Source organism: Perca flavescens, chromosome 4 (genome assembly GCF_004354835.1).
Source record: "Perca flavescens isolate YP-PL-M2 chromosome 4, PFLA_1.0, whole genome shotgun sequence".
Classification (NCBI taxonomy): domain Eukaryota; kingdom Metazoa; phylum Chordata; class Actinopteri; order Perciformes; family Percidae; genus Perca; species Perca flavescens.
Window position 1 is genome coordinate 37,354,641 of NC_041334.1, and position 19,233 is coordinate 37,373,873.

The window sequence follows — 19,233 nt, forward strand, 5'->3', positions numbered from 1 at the left end:
ACTTACTCTCCCCTCATGCAGATCTGATTGTTGGTGCTTTTGGGGTTGATAAAGCAGTGCTATACAGGTATGTTAAAGCACGTAGGAGTGTAGTAACAAATGCATTAGCCCTTTACTTTTTATTCTTATTCTTTCATGGTCTGTCTCTTGGATAGGGCTCGGCCAATCGTGAGTGCCAGTGCGTCTCTGACAGTGCAGCCGACCATGTTCAACCAGGAGGAGAAGACTTGTGAGCTGATCACAGAAAAGGAAACCATTGCTGTCTCTTGGTATGGATGTCAACAAGTTTCCTTAAAAAAGTTCAGATCAACTTTACATCTTAATAGGAAGATTATACACCGTTTTGAGCCAACATACAGCATTTGTCCTTGTAGCGGAACTATCTTTAATGGTTTAATGAAAAGCTTAGGAGTTTACGAGTAGATAAAGAGCTCTCGACAATAACAGAACATGGAAAGTCTTGCAAATGTTATGTAACACACACATTAGTTCAGTTTTAGCTTTCCAAACTGTGCCTTACGAGAATGTCAAATGACCTCATGTTTGCCAGTTTCCTGTCCAAGCTGCTCTGAACTACACAGTATTCTTAGATTCAGTGGGAAAAAAAAGGGAAAATTTGCCCCGCTTTCCATCTCAATGAAGCCATTTCCATTTCCAAGCCATTTTAACCGTTGTATTAAATGTGGAACATTTTTAGACTGCCGTAAGAGGGATTTGCCTAACTGGCTGCCGTTTAAGTATCTGCCCTGTAGTTTGATACTAGTAATGGTTTTCATGTTTATTGGTGTTTTCGCTGCCTTGGTAACAAAAAGGAGATGAATGGAGCAGAGAAAGGTGGGATAGTCATATAGTAAGATGACACAGTGGAGTGTTGAGTGCAGGTATTAACATTGAAAAGGTTGGAAAAGGCTAGTAACTTTTTTTTTCTCTATGAATGAGGTATTGTTGATATGTTGCATCAACAAGACTCCTTACACAGCATGAGGTGTACATTCCCTTAATGCGATACAGCCACCCATAAATTGACATGTTTACTTACTTAAATACCTCATATTATGCAAATGTTTAGGTTCATAATTGTATTTATTGGTTGTACCAGAATTAGTTTACATGGTTTCATTTTCAGAAAACACCATATTTTTGTCATACTGCACATTGCTGCAGCTCCTCTTTTCAACCTGTGTGTTGAGCTCTCTGTTTTAGCTACAGAGTGAGACATCTCCCTTCTGTTCCATCTTTGTTGGGAGTCGCACATGCGCAGTAGCTAGGTAAGGACTCCTAGCCAGTCAGAAGCAGAGTAGTGTGATCCAAAACAAACCCGCTTCAGCCGGTAACCACTTTGGCTCAGCCGTACAATGTTCGAACCCGAGTCTGATCCCGAAACACAGGCAGAACAACCCGACATGCTTCGCAACATAGACTGGACCAAGGTTTTCAGAGTGGTAAGTTATTTAAATGTTAAAAAATTTGTCTTTCATACGTAACGTTTTAATTCTGGACATGGCGATACAACTATCTGAACTCTTCGGGCCTCCGCTTTAACTTGCTTGGTATGAGGGCGGGCCATGCCAGCAGCTAGGCGAGCATTATAACGTGTGTTACAAAGTGACCACTTTTGTCTCTGAAGTAAAGGCTGGACTACAATAGAGCTGTTTGGAGCAGTTTGTGAACAGTGCAAACAGGACATGACAGACACATTGTTTCATGTACTGCTGTTTTCCACATCCTCTTATTCTTGTTAAGTGGTCTCACAAAGTTAAAAAGCCACTTTTTAACTTTTTTAAACTTGTTCGTCGCAAGGTTGCGATCTTGTTTCCAGTTTGCATGTGTGTTACACGTTCGTAGCTGTCCACATCCATGTCTGTCTAGAAGTATGAACAAAGCTTCAACGAGAGTAAACAGTGAGGCTGATATCAGTGAGATGAAATGGTAAACAATAACGCTGGATTACATGCTACGTGGTTTTTCTCTGTGAAATCTGAAAACAGTGTGGGAATGGCCAACCCTGCCACTACCAATAAAAACTTCTATATAGAAAGGTAATTACTGAGTGTAAATACATTGAATGGCTATTGCAGAAAAAATGTCGACCGTAAATTGTATCAAACATGGGGTTGGATTTTCATGAAAATCTTAAAGGTTATGTATTTTAATAAAATTGAATAATATACAGAAATACCTCAAATGAGTGTTAACACATGTATAAGCTCAATGCTCAAGTTTTTCTCCTCCATATTTTTGTCTGTGTTTAATTTCCAGTGTCAGCGTCAGTTTCTGCCTGCTGGCTAGTGGGAAGCACCACCCCTCTCGTCTAGGTGAGACACACACACACACACACACACACACACACACACACACACACACATGGTACCTATTACCTTGCTTTCTCTGTACAGCCAAGTATTCTGGACTCCACTGTGGTCAATTTGGCAGTTAAGATCAAGATAAAAGAACAATCCTGTAAACACAGGGTAACTTGGTGGGCTCCGACAGTTTAGAAAAGTGTGTGTGTGTTTATTTTAAGTGCGCGGGTGTGTATTGTCTGTGTTCTCTGCATAGTTGTTGTCATGTGGGCAGCAGCAATGCCCTCTTTCTGTATACTGCACGGAGAGCAAAGGTGCTTTAACATAATACATTTTACTACTGTATGTGTGAGCATTTGCATGTGGCGAGGTATGCATATATACATATGTCTGTGCAAATATGTGTTTGTGTGCCTATGCATACATTTCACATGCATTGTTTTATTCAATACAGCCACAGACGATGTACATGTTCACTGTTTCTTACCCTGTGTGTGTGTGTGTGTGTGTGTGTGTGTGTGTGTCTTTATGTTTTCAAGACTTCGTGGTGGAGGTTCAGTTAGACAGTGTGAAGCAGAACCAGAAGGAGGCCATCAGGAGGACTCTGTTCCTGGACAGCCAGCAGCCCAGTCTTCTTAAAACCCTCAGCCTCACCAATGGAGAACGCTCATGCCATGAAGCCAAGATCTATCTGCGGGTCAGTCCCACTTGCGGTCTCTAATACCTCTATTTTCCTATAATTTCTGTCAAATTTTACTGACATAAACATATTGTGCACTAACTATTTCTTAGGCCAATCATCTCAAGACTAGGCCTTATATATCTTTCACAAATTTTCCAGTGCTTAATCTTGGCCCTCAAGAGCCAGAGCCCCACCGGTTTTCATTCAAGCCATCTAATCAGAGACTATGTTGCATCTGCAGAACCAGGTGAATGTAATTAACTCGCCGGCAGGACAGAGGTTAAAGTCATTTCCTAATAGACAGGGTTTGAAGTTGCTGTTAAAAGTGCTATTTGAGGGGAAACTAGTACAGTACCAATCTTCTCATCACTCAGTGGTGGCTTGATCAAAGTGAATGCTTGCCAAAAACACTTAGGTCATATGTATAAATGTTCATTGTAAGGGCATAATGATCAGAGCACTTTGCTCTTTGACAGCATAAGAGATGGTTTGAGTAAAAACTGCAAACCATTCCACTAACCCGTCAGTCAACACTTATCTGTTTGTACACCATTTCTTCCTTTCAGACTTTCTTTAAAGAGGCCACATCATTGTGGCTGGTTAAACAGAATTCATGTCACATCTTAGAGAAACTGAAAACAGACTTAATCCTGCATCTAGGCCAATAGTTGCTGTGAAATCTGCTTTTGATTTTAGATAAAGCTATAGTGTGTAGTGTCTGTCTCCTGCATGAGGAATTATAAGTAATGACAACAACAGTGTCGGCTCGTCCACAATACACAAGTTTTCCGTGATCGCGCACCACCCCCCCACCCCTCCTTCACACAGTTGCTAGTAGCCAAGGAGGACACGGAGGATTTAAAAAACAGGATGGGCTTTTCAGAAGAGGTCATTATCTTAGCTCGATTTTCTGCGCACAAAAGTCGCCGGACGCCACAATCTTCTGCACATAGCCATACTGAGAAATCCAGAGAGAGTTGTGTGGAGCTGATGGTCTTAATTAGCTTTGGAGCAACTCATTTGGCAACGGCTTGAATGTAACGGACGTTCATTAATATCAAAAAGTTACGCACTAAAGCTTTAATCTGACAATTTTCTTGCACATTTACATGAAAGAGTGTTTCACAATAATCGGCTGGAAATTCCTATTCCTATTATTCCAATTCCTATGCCGACTACACATTTCTAACTATCTTTTGACCCTCATCGGAAGTGTCAGCTTGTTTTCCCAATATTTTTGTATCTGTATTGAGAACAGATATTGATACAACAGACAACAGACAACATATGGATTTGTGTCATTCACGTCCGTTACTCACATCATCTTTCTCTGTTGCAGAGTGAAGAAGAGTTTCGGGATTTACTTTCTCCCATTTTCATCAGCCTTAACTTCAGTCTGGATCCTCATGCCCCAGTGGACCAGCATGGCCTCAGACCAATCCTGAATTATGAGACGGAACAGCGTATAGAGCAGAAGGTATGTACATTAACTCAGGCTACAAAATAATTCACAAAACCTTAGTCACATAACGGGTCCGCAGTATGTTTTGTCATGTACTGTAGATCGGTTTTCTCCAAATGTTTTACAAACATTTCATAATTATTGTTTTTCATGACATAGTTGACGTTTTCAGTATTTTTTGTTATTTTCTAACTTTTGCATTAAATTTTGCGCATAGTGCATTATTATTGTTTAGCCAGAAGTTTACTGTTATGTGATGTATTATTACAGTGACATTACTTACTTACATCACCTGCTGTGAACCTGGAAAAAAAAGCATATTGTGTTACTATGACAACCGGCAAGTGTGAGATATTGTGAGATATCAGTACTGTAATCTTAGCTTTGGTGAGTTCGATGATATTGTTTATTTCATTCGTTCCTACATGTTTGAAAATAAAGAATAGAATAAAGAATAAAGGAAACAAAACAGGTTGTCTGCCATAAACTTGTTTTTGATTTGAATTTCCATTTCCAGGATTTTGAAAAGTGGGGGGGACATGCCCCCCCTCCCCAGTGGAAATTACGCTCTAGCCTGTAGGTGAAACAAAATGATAGATTGAGGTATTGCTATATTTCTAGTTTAAATATTTAAAAGTAATCTTGCTTAGCATATAGTGGATCCTGCGTAAAAATGATGTGCAATAAATGCATGTCAGAAATATCCAGGTTGAGAAATTTCCCCAAAATGTCTAACCTGGAAATCCATGAAGCACTGTTCTCTTTCAATTCTTCTTGGGAGCTCAACTCTCGAATATGTGAAGTATATATCTGTGTAGAGTTGTGAACTGTATCCATATATTACATTACCACACTGAACATCTCTAGACCGCTACACTTATATGGCCGCACGCCTTGCATGTCATGAACTAAACATGTAGTCACCACAGCGATTACCAGTGGAGAGGGAGCATAACAGACGGCATGATGAACATTTTCACAAAACGGTACCAAACTATCTAAAATCATGGTCGAATGGCGATTACTTACACAGTGGTTTTCTGTATTACACAAGTTTAACTTCCCCCTCCAAACCACAACACATCTCCCACTGTTTACGTTTTGCATGCAGGACATTTATTTGTATGGCGAAGACGGAGGTTATAGGCCGCCATTTTAAAACTGACATCAAATGTAAAAGGCCCATCTAAAGTGCCGAACCCCATATGGTTAGGGGTTGAGGGTCAGCCCTGGTAGAGCATGATCTGATTACTGCCCTCTGGTTCCATCGGTAGTGTTTTTTGTGTCCTATGTGAAGAGTTGGAAGCTTTATGGAGGACTGGCGAGTCATGCCTCTGCAAAAACACAGAGGGAGGACTGACAGCTCCGTTTGGGTGGAGCGGCGCTCGGCTCGCAGACATCTGGTTGTGGTTTGTTTATGTATGTTGCCAGTGGTCTCCTCCACCAGGCAAGAGCCAGAGCCCGAAAACGTGCGCATGTTTATGTGAGTGATATAAGGTGAAGTGAGTGTGATGTGGCTGCGGGAGTGTGTGCATCATGTACTTGTTTTTAACAGAATACACCAACTTCTTTCAACCTTAAAGGCAACAATTTGAATTGTATCTGTTGTTGTTCTCCCTTCTCCTCTAGTATGTGAAGGGACTCAACAGGCTTTTCATCCATTGATGTGTTAGCTTAAAGGACAAAATGAACCTAGGGGTTAATAACACATGTGTACCGAGTCGACCGTTCTCTGGGATATGTTTTCATGCTAATCGAATGTGACCAGTTTTAGCAGCAAACCGCTAATTAGCTTATAACGCTAGTCGTCGGGGCGTGTTTAAAGTAAAAAGAAATTGCTATTTTTACACCACTAACAAGGCTCAAAATAGCACCTTACTTCCACGGTAGCATAATGAGGGTCCCTACATGTAAACTGAAGTATTGAGAACTTTGTAAGTGTACAGACAGTTTATTAAAAAGATAGATTATAAAGACAGTAGAGTTCACGTTACAACCAGTCGAACGACGGACGCCGTGCAATCAGTAACAAGTAACGTAGCTCAAGCACGTTACTGGTTCGTCGTTCGACTGGTCTGGTGATATTTTTAATTTATTTTAATCAGAAAAACGAACCTTTGCATCAAGTGAAAGAGGCCCATTGGCTACTTACGTAATAAGCTGTTTTAAATTTAAAATGTTCAATGCCTTATCGCGCTGATGTGACCGAGGCCGACCCGAACCCGAACATCATTTCTAAATATCTGTCCGAACCTATCCATCCTCTAGTTCATTAATATCAAAAAGTTACGCACTAAAGCTTTAACACGTTTTAACACTCAATGCCATAGTCAGTGGTCTGCCAGGAATGATTTTGATGCCTCTGTTTTCAGCATTTCATATTTTGAAGTTGACCAACAGGCCAGCAGTGGGAAGTATTCCCTTAAGAGCTGGAGGGAAACATGGATCACATGGATCAAACGTATGGGCAGATGAAGAGATGAAAGTGAAAAAGAGATGAAAAGTGGTTAGAAGGGAGGGAAGATAAGTTGGGAGTCATCACTTGATCTTAGTAAGTCTATTACAGAGTGTGTGCGCGCGTGTATGTCTGGTGTTAAATGAGCGATAGCCTCTTGAGTCCTGAGGAGATGTAAAACCATGGGACTTAAATGAGGAATCTCCACTGAGACACTGTAAACCATTGCCAGGCTGATTCTTTGCTCTCTGTAGCATTCTTTTGGAATCTAATGTTTCCCATATGTTGGAGAGATGAGGGTATGGCAACAATGACACTATATGGAGCTACATGGGAGAAATGGTGAAGACAGAAAAGAACAAAAGAGAGAATAAAGCAAAAAGCTGTAGCGACACACTGGAAAAGACAATGCCGCCAAATCAAATCACATTTATCTTTTACTGTGGTTTTCACCAAATCATCTGTCATGAAAGACTAAAGAGCAGATTAAGCCCTGCTCTCTTTTAAATGTGAGGTTTTCACTCTTTGTGAACGAGGCTTATCCACAAAAATGTAATACTTGTTTAAAGGGAATTCATCATCCTTTCATTCTCATAAACCTTCACCATGTTTTCTTTATTCTTCCTTTTCTTCGTTCCCACATGTGAAGCACATACAGTATTACTCCAGCAAACATGAAAGGATGCTGCTTTCACACAACTTCTTGGCATCTGGTTGTTGCAAATATTGTTACAGTTTTGTGCATACATGGAGGCGATGTATAGTCTATATCCTCTCACATCCTTTCATTAAATCATGAATCTAGTGTGCTGGCTTCTGTAAACATCCTGTCCCTCAAAGGCTTTTCTCTCTCCTTACCTTTGGACTCTGTTCCCAAGATACCAGTCTCTCTTTCACCTATCATAACCATCCCTCACTCCTCCCTCTTCCCTCCATTTATCTGTATCTTTCTTTTTCAGGCCCAGATTCAACTGGATTGTGGAGAGGACAACATCTGCGTCCCTGACCTCAAGCTGGCTGTTTATGGGTGAGGGGAAATCCCGGTTCTATTACTTTACCTGATTCAACAAACAAAGACGTAAACCTTCCGGTCATGCTTTGCTATCTGCTACAGTCTTTTGTCCCGTCTGTGACTGATAAAACACAACAGAAATTCAACCTATAAGAAGGAAAGCTCCTACATTTGCCATGTGTCTGGTGGGTCTTTCCTCTGCTGTACTTGATAAGTGATGCATTTCATAGTTCTGGTTTTCTTCAAGAAGAACTGCATATTTAGCATTAGCAGCAGTTGCAGTCTTGGCTGGATGGACAAAGTAAATACCACAACTTACTGGTACCGCAAACAAAAGTATTGCCACAGCATAGGCTATACCGTTTAAACCAGTATTAATTGAGTTATTTGGGCCACTTGAGGGAGACAGAACAAGCTGTAATCTTGAAATTCATTAGGAGTCATGTTTCATAAACATGACAGTAAGTCCAATATTCACTCTCCTTTTACCTCTGTTTTTGGTCTCCACCACCAGTTGAGGGAAATGTCTGCCTCTATAGCTGCTAAATGCTTCAGTACAAGCAGGGGTGCAGCACAAAGTCCTGGGCCCTAGAAAGGCATTCTCTATGGGCCCCTCCCCACATCCACATCTATTCATTCTAGCATCTTTTTGGGCCCTACTCACAAACACACTTTGATAATCTTTTGGACTGATGAGTCAACTGGGAGAGCTTCAAGCCCATTCGTCAAAGTGCTCCTGTCAAAACTGTGACTCACATAACATTGTCTTTGGAAAAAAAAATCAATGGCACTTGGGAAACTTCACAAGTGACACGAAAAACAATTCTGTGGATGGTTCCATATTATTCCACTGATCATAATGACTTGCACAATAAATAAATGCAAACACAAAAAACTCAGTTTTACAAAGGTTTTATGAGGAAGTAAATGCATTCAAACATACAGTATGTTTTAATATTTTTGAACAGGATAAGGATACATACATTGCGTTTTGGTGAGAAAAACTGAAGGTAAACATTCCTGTTTTTGCTTACAGAACACCACACAGTATCTTTAAACTCAGGGTCAGTTTCTTCTGTGAGTTAACTATTGAAAAATGAATGAAGCATAAGTATTGTTGCCATAGCTGCCCGCCTTATCTGCAGGGAGAGACAGTGAGTTTGGTGAAAGATAATCAAAGGGAAGAAGCGTTGAAACCATATGAAGAAACATGACTCTGTGTCTCAGAGCATCTCTGAGACAGAGTTATAAAGCTGTGTTTACAGCTCATAACATATAGAGGAATGATAAACACATGTTAGTATTAATTGATCATGTATCCTTGTTCGTGAAAGGAAGTCGCTATTCAGAAAGTGAACACACACACGCTCAGACTCTCTCCTCCCAACGCTGACTCGCTCTGTTATGAGGAGTGTTTTGCATTACATGGCCATGTGATTTCTCTTAGCTGCAGAAATACAATCAGTGCATGCAAAAAATCTCCCACGAAAACTCAAAGATCCGCATTTGTCGTTGCCAGGGGACCAAACTCTAATGATTCAGCACTTTCACTAAACCGAATTTCCCTTCACTGACATACTATAAGACACAGCATTTTTTGTCTTGCTAGCCAAGAACTCACAAACGGTGGGAAGTTTAACATTGACAACCATGCGTCCCTGTCACTCGTGTTTGAGTTGTATCCTCTGGCTTTAGTTATGCTCTTATGAGCTTTATGATCCACTGTTCCAGTTTGCCAACAAATGAATCTCAGTGTTGTTAACATCTCAACCATACTCTGCAGACTTCTGTCTGTTCTCAGGATCTGCTGAGTGTTGGTGTGAGGGTATCAGCGCTGCTTCCTCTACATTTGCTAAACTTGCCTGGGCCTAATTAAAATCATCTGGTGGTTGTCTTATACCTAGTGAGGGGTCAGTGCGTCCAGACCCTCTGAAGATGGGGGGAAGGGGGAGGAGGAAACAGGGAATGAAAGAAGAACCCTGATTATGAGCCTCAACCAGACGCCTTTTTTCCCCTTTCTGCTCAATAGAAACATGAATTTACTACCACCAAGTGAAGCTGTTGGGGGAGGGCTGGTGTCGGAGAGTGTCGAGAGGATTTATCACTGCACTGAAAGTGTGTTTGCACACAGGGGCGTCACTGTGAACATGCTTAATAAGGTGGGGGGTTGGTTTCCTGAGACAAATCACAGTGATCAGATTTGGGTCATTTCCCAGGTCAGTCATGGACAGATATGCAGGAGAAAATGGCCTCTGGGGACTGTCTAAAACAGAGATGCATTGTCTGGAAAAGACTTCCCGTCCCTGCTTTTCATTAAGTTTTACAATTGCTTCTTGGGCATTTTGGTCATGCCCTGCACCGAGTCACTTCAAAAAAACACAGCAGAAGAGGTAGCACAAACTAAACTGAGCCAGCAAATAGAGGCTGGAAATGTTCATTTTGATTGCTGTAGATAAAAATGGCCTTTTCAAGACTCACACAAACTTGTAATAGATACTCATGGGAAATACCACTTTTAATACCCCCCTACACACACACCCCAAAAAAGAGTCTACAGCTATGTACAAATACAGACTCTGTGATATGATATCTTAATGGCCATTGCATTAGAGGTGTTGATGAAGTTCTTGAACTACTAACTATTCTAAGATCTCTGTTTCACTTTTCCACTTGCTGTGTTTGGAACAAAATCATCCACACTGGAGTTTCAAGATATGTCCCAACCCCTCTGTCCCATTTCCAGTTATTTTTTTATATTAGCCCTGGATCAAATGACTCTGTGTAACAAGGAACGGGTCTGTCGTAGTGATGAACCCACATAGAAGTATCAACAGATTCTGCAGTTTTTCTCTAGCCTGACAGGCCAGACCAACCTCAAGAGGTTGGGTCTGGGAACTCACCATTGGCAGGGCTCAATCCGAGGGGCGGGATAAACGGTTGTCTTTCAGATTTCCTCTGCATGTAATAGGATAGCGCTACAACCAACCAGAGCAACGAAGAAGGTAGCGGAGCTAGTTCATAGATTACACTTTTGCTTTATCCGGCCGGCAAATCCTCCGTTTTTAAGAATGATTTGTCGTTCTTTGTTCTTTTCTCAAAGAAAAGCTGAACTCCAAGTCTTCCAGAGTCGCGGCCGAAGCCGATTACAAAGACCACTGTTCGCCAGCAGCAGCAGCCTTCTTCTTTGTTTTCAAGTAGCAGGGAATTCACGCAGAACCGTCGCAACTCTGCCGTCATTATGTTATGCCCGCCCACCGACTCTATACACGATGTGATTGGCCCAGCTAGAGTTTGGCTTTTCCAGCTCACAAGCCAACAGAGAGCTTCTAGGCTGCAAATTACATTTGCTGCCGATAGGGTGCGTCTAGATTTCTAGGCTAGTTTTCCTCAGCTTAATGGAGCATTTAGCAACCTTTAGCTCATTATTTTGTTTATATGGTCCTCGTTTTTACTGTTTTGGTTCAGTGTCATTGCAAAAGCTCTAAAACAAATTAAAAAAAACACCATACACTCCCTGCCCAGCACCAAACAGCAGACATTAAGAGTTAGCAACTAGCTGGTGAATAAAGTGTAGCATTTAGTAGCTAAAGAGCCAGACAAATTTATCATTTATCATTGGAGTTGATGGAGACCAAAACTGGGCAAAGAACAAAAGTGAATATTGAACTTACATTTCTCAGGTGCACAAAAAAGCACGACTGAATAGTTCTCCGTGTAAATACGCAGTTGTTTAACGTATCCTTGCTTTGTCACATATTGGACATTAGTGGACTGGGAGAATGCTGAGGTTTTACTGGACTCGCTAACTGGACTTACAATTACATTTTCTGTTCTGTCTGGCACAGAGCAATACATCTTTTTAACGTAACATTCATTGTGCAGACATTACTGCAATATGCACACTTGTATGCATGGACATGCTCAAAATACTTCTTTTTTTTGTCAACAACTTTGTTGTGGTTGTGCTTGTGGTTCTCCTCTCCCAGTGACAGAGCAGAGGTTTACCTGGGTGATGAAAACTCCTTGAGCCTGACGTTCAATGCCAGGAACGAGGGAGAGGGAGGGGCGTACGAGGCCGAGCTCTATGTGGTGCTTCCCCCAGAGGCCGACTACAGCGGGATAGCGCGCAACAATGTGGTGAGGCACACAACTCTCACTGTAACTATAACTTTAGCTTTGTGTTTTTTTCAGGTGTGCATACATAAATATATGTATATATATTCAAGTCCAAGACAGAAAACAAATGCTGGAGTACCACGATAAAAGCAAGCAGCGTCTTGTTTTTTTGTACAGGGGCCAGTAAAAAGTGACTTTGGACAAGTAGAAATCTTTTTTGGACAAGTGAAAAATGTTCAACTGGTTACTTTATTTATTTATTTACTTACTTTTTACTGAATTATTATTATTATTATTCTCCAATTTAAGTAAAAATTACGCATCTCTGGATTTCCTAACAATGAATGTTTGTTTGTATGTTTGCACGTCATTTGTTTTTTGTTTCCAACAAAGTAGCACAGCAAGTGATGTGGAAGACCCACACTGTGGACATTCCCACCAGTATCTGAGCAGAATGAAAACACAGCATAAGAAAATATGCCAAAAAATAAACCAAACACATCACAATCCTCTTCATAAAAACTGTCTGTCCACCGTAATGTATTGAGATATCTAAAAAAACTGAAGGCAAACTATTTTAGGTTATGTGTTTCGTTATCTAGTAATCTTTTTTCTTTAACTTTTTATTTATAAATGTTTTTTTCACATTTTACGAAAAGTAAGCAAAACGCAAATAAGAAGCAACAAACACAACAGCAAACAAATATTACATTCATGGATGATCAGTAAATCAAGGCAGATTTGTCTAATTAAAAATAAAATATGGCACACTGACACGCTAGTTATGAAAGATCTGTCTCATTTTGGCTAAATAAAGGCGCCGTTTTTCCAAACGTCATATGGAGTAGGTCATCTGTTCTAGAAGATGTAGGTGTTTAACAATATTATGAAAGGCCAGCAGTGGGACAGTTTTTCCAGTATTTTGTAATGATCTTTTAATTTGCTGCCAACAAGATCTATAAGAGGTTGGTATCATCTTTACTTAGCCTGTTTACGTAGGTGGAGCGTTCAATGCAGTAGGCTGTGAGAAAGTGAAAATGGAACTCGGGAGCAGAAAAAGTTGTTATTTGGCAGTACTTTCAGTCAAAAGAAGGCCATTCAAGTCCAGCTACAAGTTCAATTTGCAATGATGATTTGGCTCGTGGTGACAAGGACTCTAAACAATTCACAACATCGCCGCTGTTAAAACATTTGCGTATGAAACATCCGAAAGAATACGAGTTGTGAATCTAGAAATCTACAGACAGCAGCCAAAATGCAGCAACTTCAGGTACAGCAAAGGAATTACGTTGTTTACTTCATTAATGTGTTTACTGTGTTAATGGACTGGGAGTAGGAGTCCGTATTCGGGTTCGGATTCGGCAGAATCTTAACCAGTGGATTTGGTATTCGGCTGAATCCCGAAAATCTGGATTCGGTGCATCCCTAGTTGTACTGATACTAAAACCTAGGAGTTTTTGAGATGATTGTTGCTACTTCCTTCCAGAACGTCTGAATAGAGGGAACAAGACCAGAAAACATGAGCATGACCAACCGTGATTTCTCCACATTCCCTCCAGCAGCCTAGCAGAGAGCCAGTTTGTTTAGACTTGAAAAATGAATCACATTTTTCCAACAGAAGTCGCTCCAGGTCCAGGAGTTGGTATAGAGGACGTTTGTGTTTCCCAGGCATTCAGCAACATGTCTTCAGTTATTTAAATGTCCACCTCTCTTTCCCATTGTTGTTTCACTCATAGTGTCCTTATTACCTCCGCCAAGGATGTTTAGTTTTCAGTTTGGTTTGTCTGTTTGTTGGTTTGTCAGCAGGATTACGGAAAAACGACTGGCCCGATTTTCGTTACAATTTGGCGGAAGGGTGTATAGGCCAAGGAAGAACCCATTGAATTTTGGAGAGGATCTGAATCACGAGACGGATACACAATTTACTTTTCACTTTCATTAACATTGCCAGACATCAATACATATATGAACTAGAAGGGCACTCGGAGAGTGAGGACCTCTGCCAAGGCAAGCACTATCTCACAATGTTAATGCATCATGAATTTTCCCTGTCAGCAACTATTTTTTTCTGATTATTCCTACATTACATGAATGCAGCACAAATGCCCTACTTCGCAATGTTATGAAAGGGAAAAATAATTTGTGTATCCACTCCATGATTTGGAATCGCTTCAAAATGAATTAGGTTCTTTCTTCAATCAATCAATCAAACTTTATTTATAGAGCACTTTGAAACAGCCCAAAGTGCTGTACTTGGCCCATTCTACACACTTCCACCAAGTTTTAGGAAAATCGGGCCAATAGTTTTTTCACAGTCCTGATCTTAGTCCTAATCTTAATATCCAAGTTGACAGTATTTTATGTTTTTGTGTCCTCTTCAGAGCTTGACTCAGCTGACGTGCAGCTATGAGGCCGAGAATCAGACCCGCTACCTCCTGTGTGATCTGGGTAACCCTATGAAGTCTGGTACCAGTGTAAGAGCCGGCAAAGCCCACATGTTGTCTTTGGCCTTGTTCAGTTTTTGTGTCTCAGTACAATTAAGTCAAGTCAAATCATTCTGGCATAGCGTTAATCATACACAAACCCCAAACAGTTTTTGAATTCACCTGATAAAACATAAAAAATGTAAGTCAAAATTTCATGTAGAAAGATTATCCCTTGTTTACAAAAGCAGGGGGGATATTTCAGACAAGATTTCAGGCTCTGTTTGACTATTTACTATTTTTTTATCTGTTTATGGTGAGGCCATGACTGAGGAAAATTTAGAAAAGTATTGAGTGTGTGTTGAAAAACTAAATATCTGAACTAAGTCAAATGCAAGACATCTTTTTCATTTTTATATTATTCCTTTTTCATGTTCCTTGGATTAATTGTAAACATTTTCTGTGGGTCATTTCCTAGTTATGGGCTGGCCTTCGGTTCACTGTGCCCAGACTGAAGGACACTCACAATACTGTACAGTTTGAGCTCCAAATACGAAGGTAGGTCACTTTTCAGACAGTACTGTATGGTGAGATAGGTTCACTTGCTATCTGCAAGTCCTTACATGTCAGAACATGTCTTGATGTTACCACAATGTTATGCAGGTATATACAGTATATGTATACAGTGGCTTGCATAAGTTTACACACCCATGCTAAAGTTGACTAAAAAGAGGAATAAAAAAACATCTTTTGGAAATTGATCTTAATGCCTAAATTTAAAAAAATTGGAAAAATCCAACCTTTAAGGACACCAATTTTCTTTGTGAATGAATAATGTATCGTAAATAAATAAATATTCTTCCTTAAAATACAGGGGGCATAAGTAAGTACACCCCTATGTTAAATTCCCATAGAGGCAGGCAGATTTTTATTTTTATAGGCCAGTTATTTCATGGATCCAGGATACTATGCATCCTGATAAAGTTCCCTTGGCATTTTGAATTAAAATAGCCCCCCATCATCACATACCCTTCACCATACCTAGAGATTGGCATGGTTTTATTTCAGTTAGCCTAATAGCTGGTTTGATTTGCATTGAGAGATGATCTTATGGAAAGCACCCCATGCCAATCTCCATGAAATAACTGGCCTTTAAAAATAAAAATCTGCCTGCCTCTATGGGAATTTAACATATGGGTTTACTTACTTATGCCCCCTGTATTTTAAGGAAGAACATTTATTTATTTACGATACATTATTCATTCACAAAGAAAATTGGTGTCCTTAAAGGTTGGAGTTTTCCTCATTTTTTAAATTAAGGCAATAGGATCAATTTCCAAAAGATGTTTTTTTATTCCTCTTTTTAGTCAATTTTAGCATGGGTGTGTAAACCTATGCTTAGCACTGTATATGCAGCCACAATTTCTTTTTAAGTCTTACAATCCAGTTCTAAAAGAACTTTTTGCCTTTTGTGGTAGTAAAAATGCAAATAACTCAGAGAGTGAAGTGGTGCTGTTGGAGCTGGAGGTGGCTGCTGTGGCTGACGTCATTCTGCAAGGGTGAGGCTTCATTGCCAACTTTTCCACTACATCATCACATTACCATTATATAATCATTCATATCAGTGTGGTCCGGCCAAGTTAACTGCCAAAAAAAAAAAAAATCCCATTTTTTTCTGTTGCAGTGTTTCTCACCCTGACAAAGTCATCTTCCCTCCCCCCAACTGGGGTATTAGTCAGAGTCTGAGGGACGAGCGGGACATCGGCCCTGAGCTTCTGCAGGTCTATGAAGTATGTTAACATTTCTTTAATGCAGGTTTACAATTTAAAAAAAAACATTTGGGTTGAGTGATTATTAAGCAATTGCACTAAAATGATTATTATTACAACATTATTTTATTTTTGCTGAATGGGGTTCTAAAATGTTCTAAATCGGTCTTGTCTCGCCGCAAATCTTGGGTGTGCACTGGGCGTAAGGCAAACACAAATCTGTTATATATTATGAGAAAATGTGATCTTTATATATCCTGCATCCAGACATGCAATGCGGCTGCCCTTCATGAAGATTTATTTCACCCACAAAAAGCCCTTGGTGTCTCTTAAGCAGGTGTTTGCAAAAACAGCAAAAGTTCAAACTCAATACCTCTCTTTCAGTTGTTGAATAATGGTCCCAGCGTGGTCAGCCAGTCCACATTAGAGGTGAGATGTCCTCTGCGGGCGCACGGCCACGAGCTGCTCTACCCTGTGGAGGTGGTCACTGAGGGGCCGCTCAGCTGTTCCTCCAAGCACACCTTCAATGCACTGAAACTCAAGGTGAGGACACAGACACACACACAGACACAACTTGGTTGCCATGGTGTAGTCTATATCCACGACCGTCCACTTCCGGGATTGCTCCGTTGGCGCCGGAAATTCCACCGTTCTTTTCGTCCGGATTTCGGTCACCTTCCGCTTTCTTTGTGTTGGCATTCTAACCTCCGGTGGATTTGTGAGGACTATGGTTAACTGCTCCTCAGATCTCTGCAGGGTAAATCCAGACAGCTAGCTAGACTATCTGTCCAATCTGAGTTTTCTGTTGCACGAAATAAAACTACTTTTGAACGTTACACACGTTCCACCAAAACTAGTTCCTTCACGAGGCTATTTTGCAGAGGCACCGTGGCTCCGTACCGCGCTCAGCGCCGCCCATGATGATTGTGATTGGTTTAAAGAAACGCCAATAAACCAGAGCACGTTTTTTTCCCATCCCGGGAATGCTGTGCGGACTAGCCAGACCTTCCTCCGCAGTGCTGTGGAGGAAGGTCTGACAAAGCGAGACTACCATGGTCAGATCATTACCCTTGGTCTATTCTTGGCCTTAAACATTTGATTGTGTTTGTTAATGACTCTGTCTATGTCTCTTATGCATTCAGCTCCAGTCTGCAGCAGCAGAGGGGATCACGTCACCGAAATCGGGCACTGAGCACCACATCCGGAGGAGGGAGGTGTACAGAGATCTCCTGGCTGAACAAGGAAACCTGGTGAGACAACATGGAAAGAATAGGAAATCCTCCAGTTGTAATTATAAAAGACAATATCTTAGCTGTCGGGCAGAAACCTTGTATCTCTATATTTCGTAAAAAAAAATTCATAAAGCAATGCTATCGGCCACCTTTTATGTCTCTCTCTGTGGGTTTTATAAATATTCAAACCGTGGTGAGGCGGTTTCGTCTGACTTCGTCTGAGGTAAAAAGCTCAATCAGATGTTTTCAAATTAGCCTTTTTTCATTTCCTGGTTTTGGACATACAAGGTTGTCACCCGACAGCGACGATATGTTTTTTGCAAAGAAAGTTGTGTGGTTATGACACAATCGTTAGCCTATTTTTACAAAAAGGTCTGCTACGGGGCCATAACGTGAGATACAAGGAAATGGAGCCTTTTATACATTGTTGTGTTCCTTTAGAAATAAACAATGGACAAATAGAGTCTTTAAACGCCTCAGATGTAAAGTTATTCGCTGTCAAAGTGACGCCAAAATGAATGGGAGTCAATGGGATGCTAACAACAGGTGATGGCTTATTAGCATCAAAATGACTCCATAGGAGGTACGCTTTGCGAAGGCTCGCTTAACCCCTTGAATTAATCAGACTTCACACGGCTCCCTCTGGAGCCTCAAAAGACCTTATACAACTTTTTAACATATCTACTTCTATTCCTGTCGACAGAAATTGTAAAATCTATGTTCTACGTTCATAGGCCTTGAGTCTAACCACCTTGGTTACATGCCTAACGTTTATTGTTGACATGAAACAAGAGAAGATTGATATCAATTTCATATTTCAGTGTTTTCCATATGTGGCGTCGCGCACCGCTCGGATTTACGGCTTCGTGCTGCAATTAAAGTTCAAATTCTTTCAATTTAGACCTAGTTTCCAAAGCTCAACCAATGAGATAACAGCATGTCGTTACCTAGCAATGGGAAATAGCTTCCCTGCCACCCTTGATGACGAATACCTGCGCTGCGCCTTGCTCTCTGTGCTTTGCTCTGCTCTTTGCTCTGCGCCCTACCTAGCGGTGCGCAGAGTGCATATCACTTATCGTGTGTAGGCGGCTTAAGGTGCGCGTATTTGGCGTGAGGGTTTAGAGTCCTCCCTCAAGAAGATGTTATGTTTTTCAATAAAAACGCAATTTGTGCAAAAGAAGTCTACTGGGCACCCTCTACAATCATTAGATCTGAGAAAAGTAATTTAGTTAGTTTTGATGCTCTTATTGATTTTACATTCATTCGGCTTGCCCAAAACGGGTTAAGTGCTGTGCCTAAGCCTTAAAATGGCAGGGAAAACCCTGTATTTGTGTGTCCACAAATAGTTGTTTAGCCTAGCTTAGCACACAGACTTGGAGCAAGGTGAAACTGTTGGCCATGGCTAAGGCAACCATGTGTTTTCCAGCAACTCAAAAACTGCAGTATTTTTTTAGATGTCTTTTCACTTGATCGCAGACCCAGCCAATTCAGAAATTAGCAAAATTTGAAGATTTACCATTTCTTCCTGAGAACAGTTGTTCCTCATCCACGTAGAAGAGTTGGCTCCATGTGTCCCATTAAGACCCCAGGAAGTGTTTGTTTTTCTCTTTCTCTTTCCTTCTTGTGTTGCGTGTTCAGCCCCATAAGGTTTCTGATGGGAGAGTATTTTCATTAGTCTGTGGCTCTTTACTGAAGTGTATTGTGTCTTTTTTTCAGTCTCCTGTGTGAGCTTTGCACATTCATGTAGTACATTCAAACCAAACTAGTCCAATCAGATTG

General features: G+C 40.8%; 1 protein-coding gene across 1 annotated transcript in view; it reads left to right on the forward strand.

Moving 5' to 3' along the window:
* Window positions 1–19,233, forward strand: part of LOC114554385 (integrin alpha-5) — a 49,374-nt gene that overhangs the window by 26,715 nt on the left and 3,426 nt on the right. Inside the window, exons 14-26 of the mRNA XM_028576199.1 lie at window positions 22–67; window positions 156–269; window positions 2,260–2,315; window positions 2,843–3,000; window positions 4,325–4,462; window positions 7,862–7,929; window positions 11,901–12,051; window positions 14,412–14,504; window positions 14,932–15,011; window positions 15,932–16,012; window positions 16,138–16,243; window positions 16,607–16,765; window positions 17,365–17,472. Of these exons, the coding sequence (XP_028432000.1) occupies window positions 22–67; window positions 156–269; window positions 2,260–2,315; window positions 2,843–3,000; window positions 4,325–4,462; window positions 7,862–7,929; window positions 11,901–12,051; window positions 14,412–14,504; window positions 14,932–15,011; window positions 15,932–16,012; window positions 16,138–16,243; window positions 16,607–16,765; window positions 17,365–17,472 (1,358 nt within the window). The remainder of the gene's footprint in view (window positions 1–21; window positions 68–155; window positions 270–2,259; window positions 2,316–2,842; window positions 3,001–4,324; window positions 4,463–7,861; window positions 7,930–11,900; window positions 12,052–14,411; window positions 14,505–14,931; window positions 15,012–15,931; window positions 16,013–16,137; window positions 16,244–16,606; window positions 16,766–17,364; window positions 17,473–19,233) is intronic.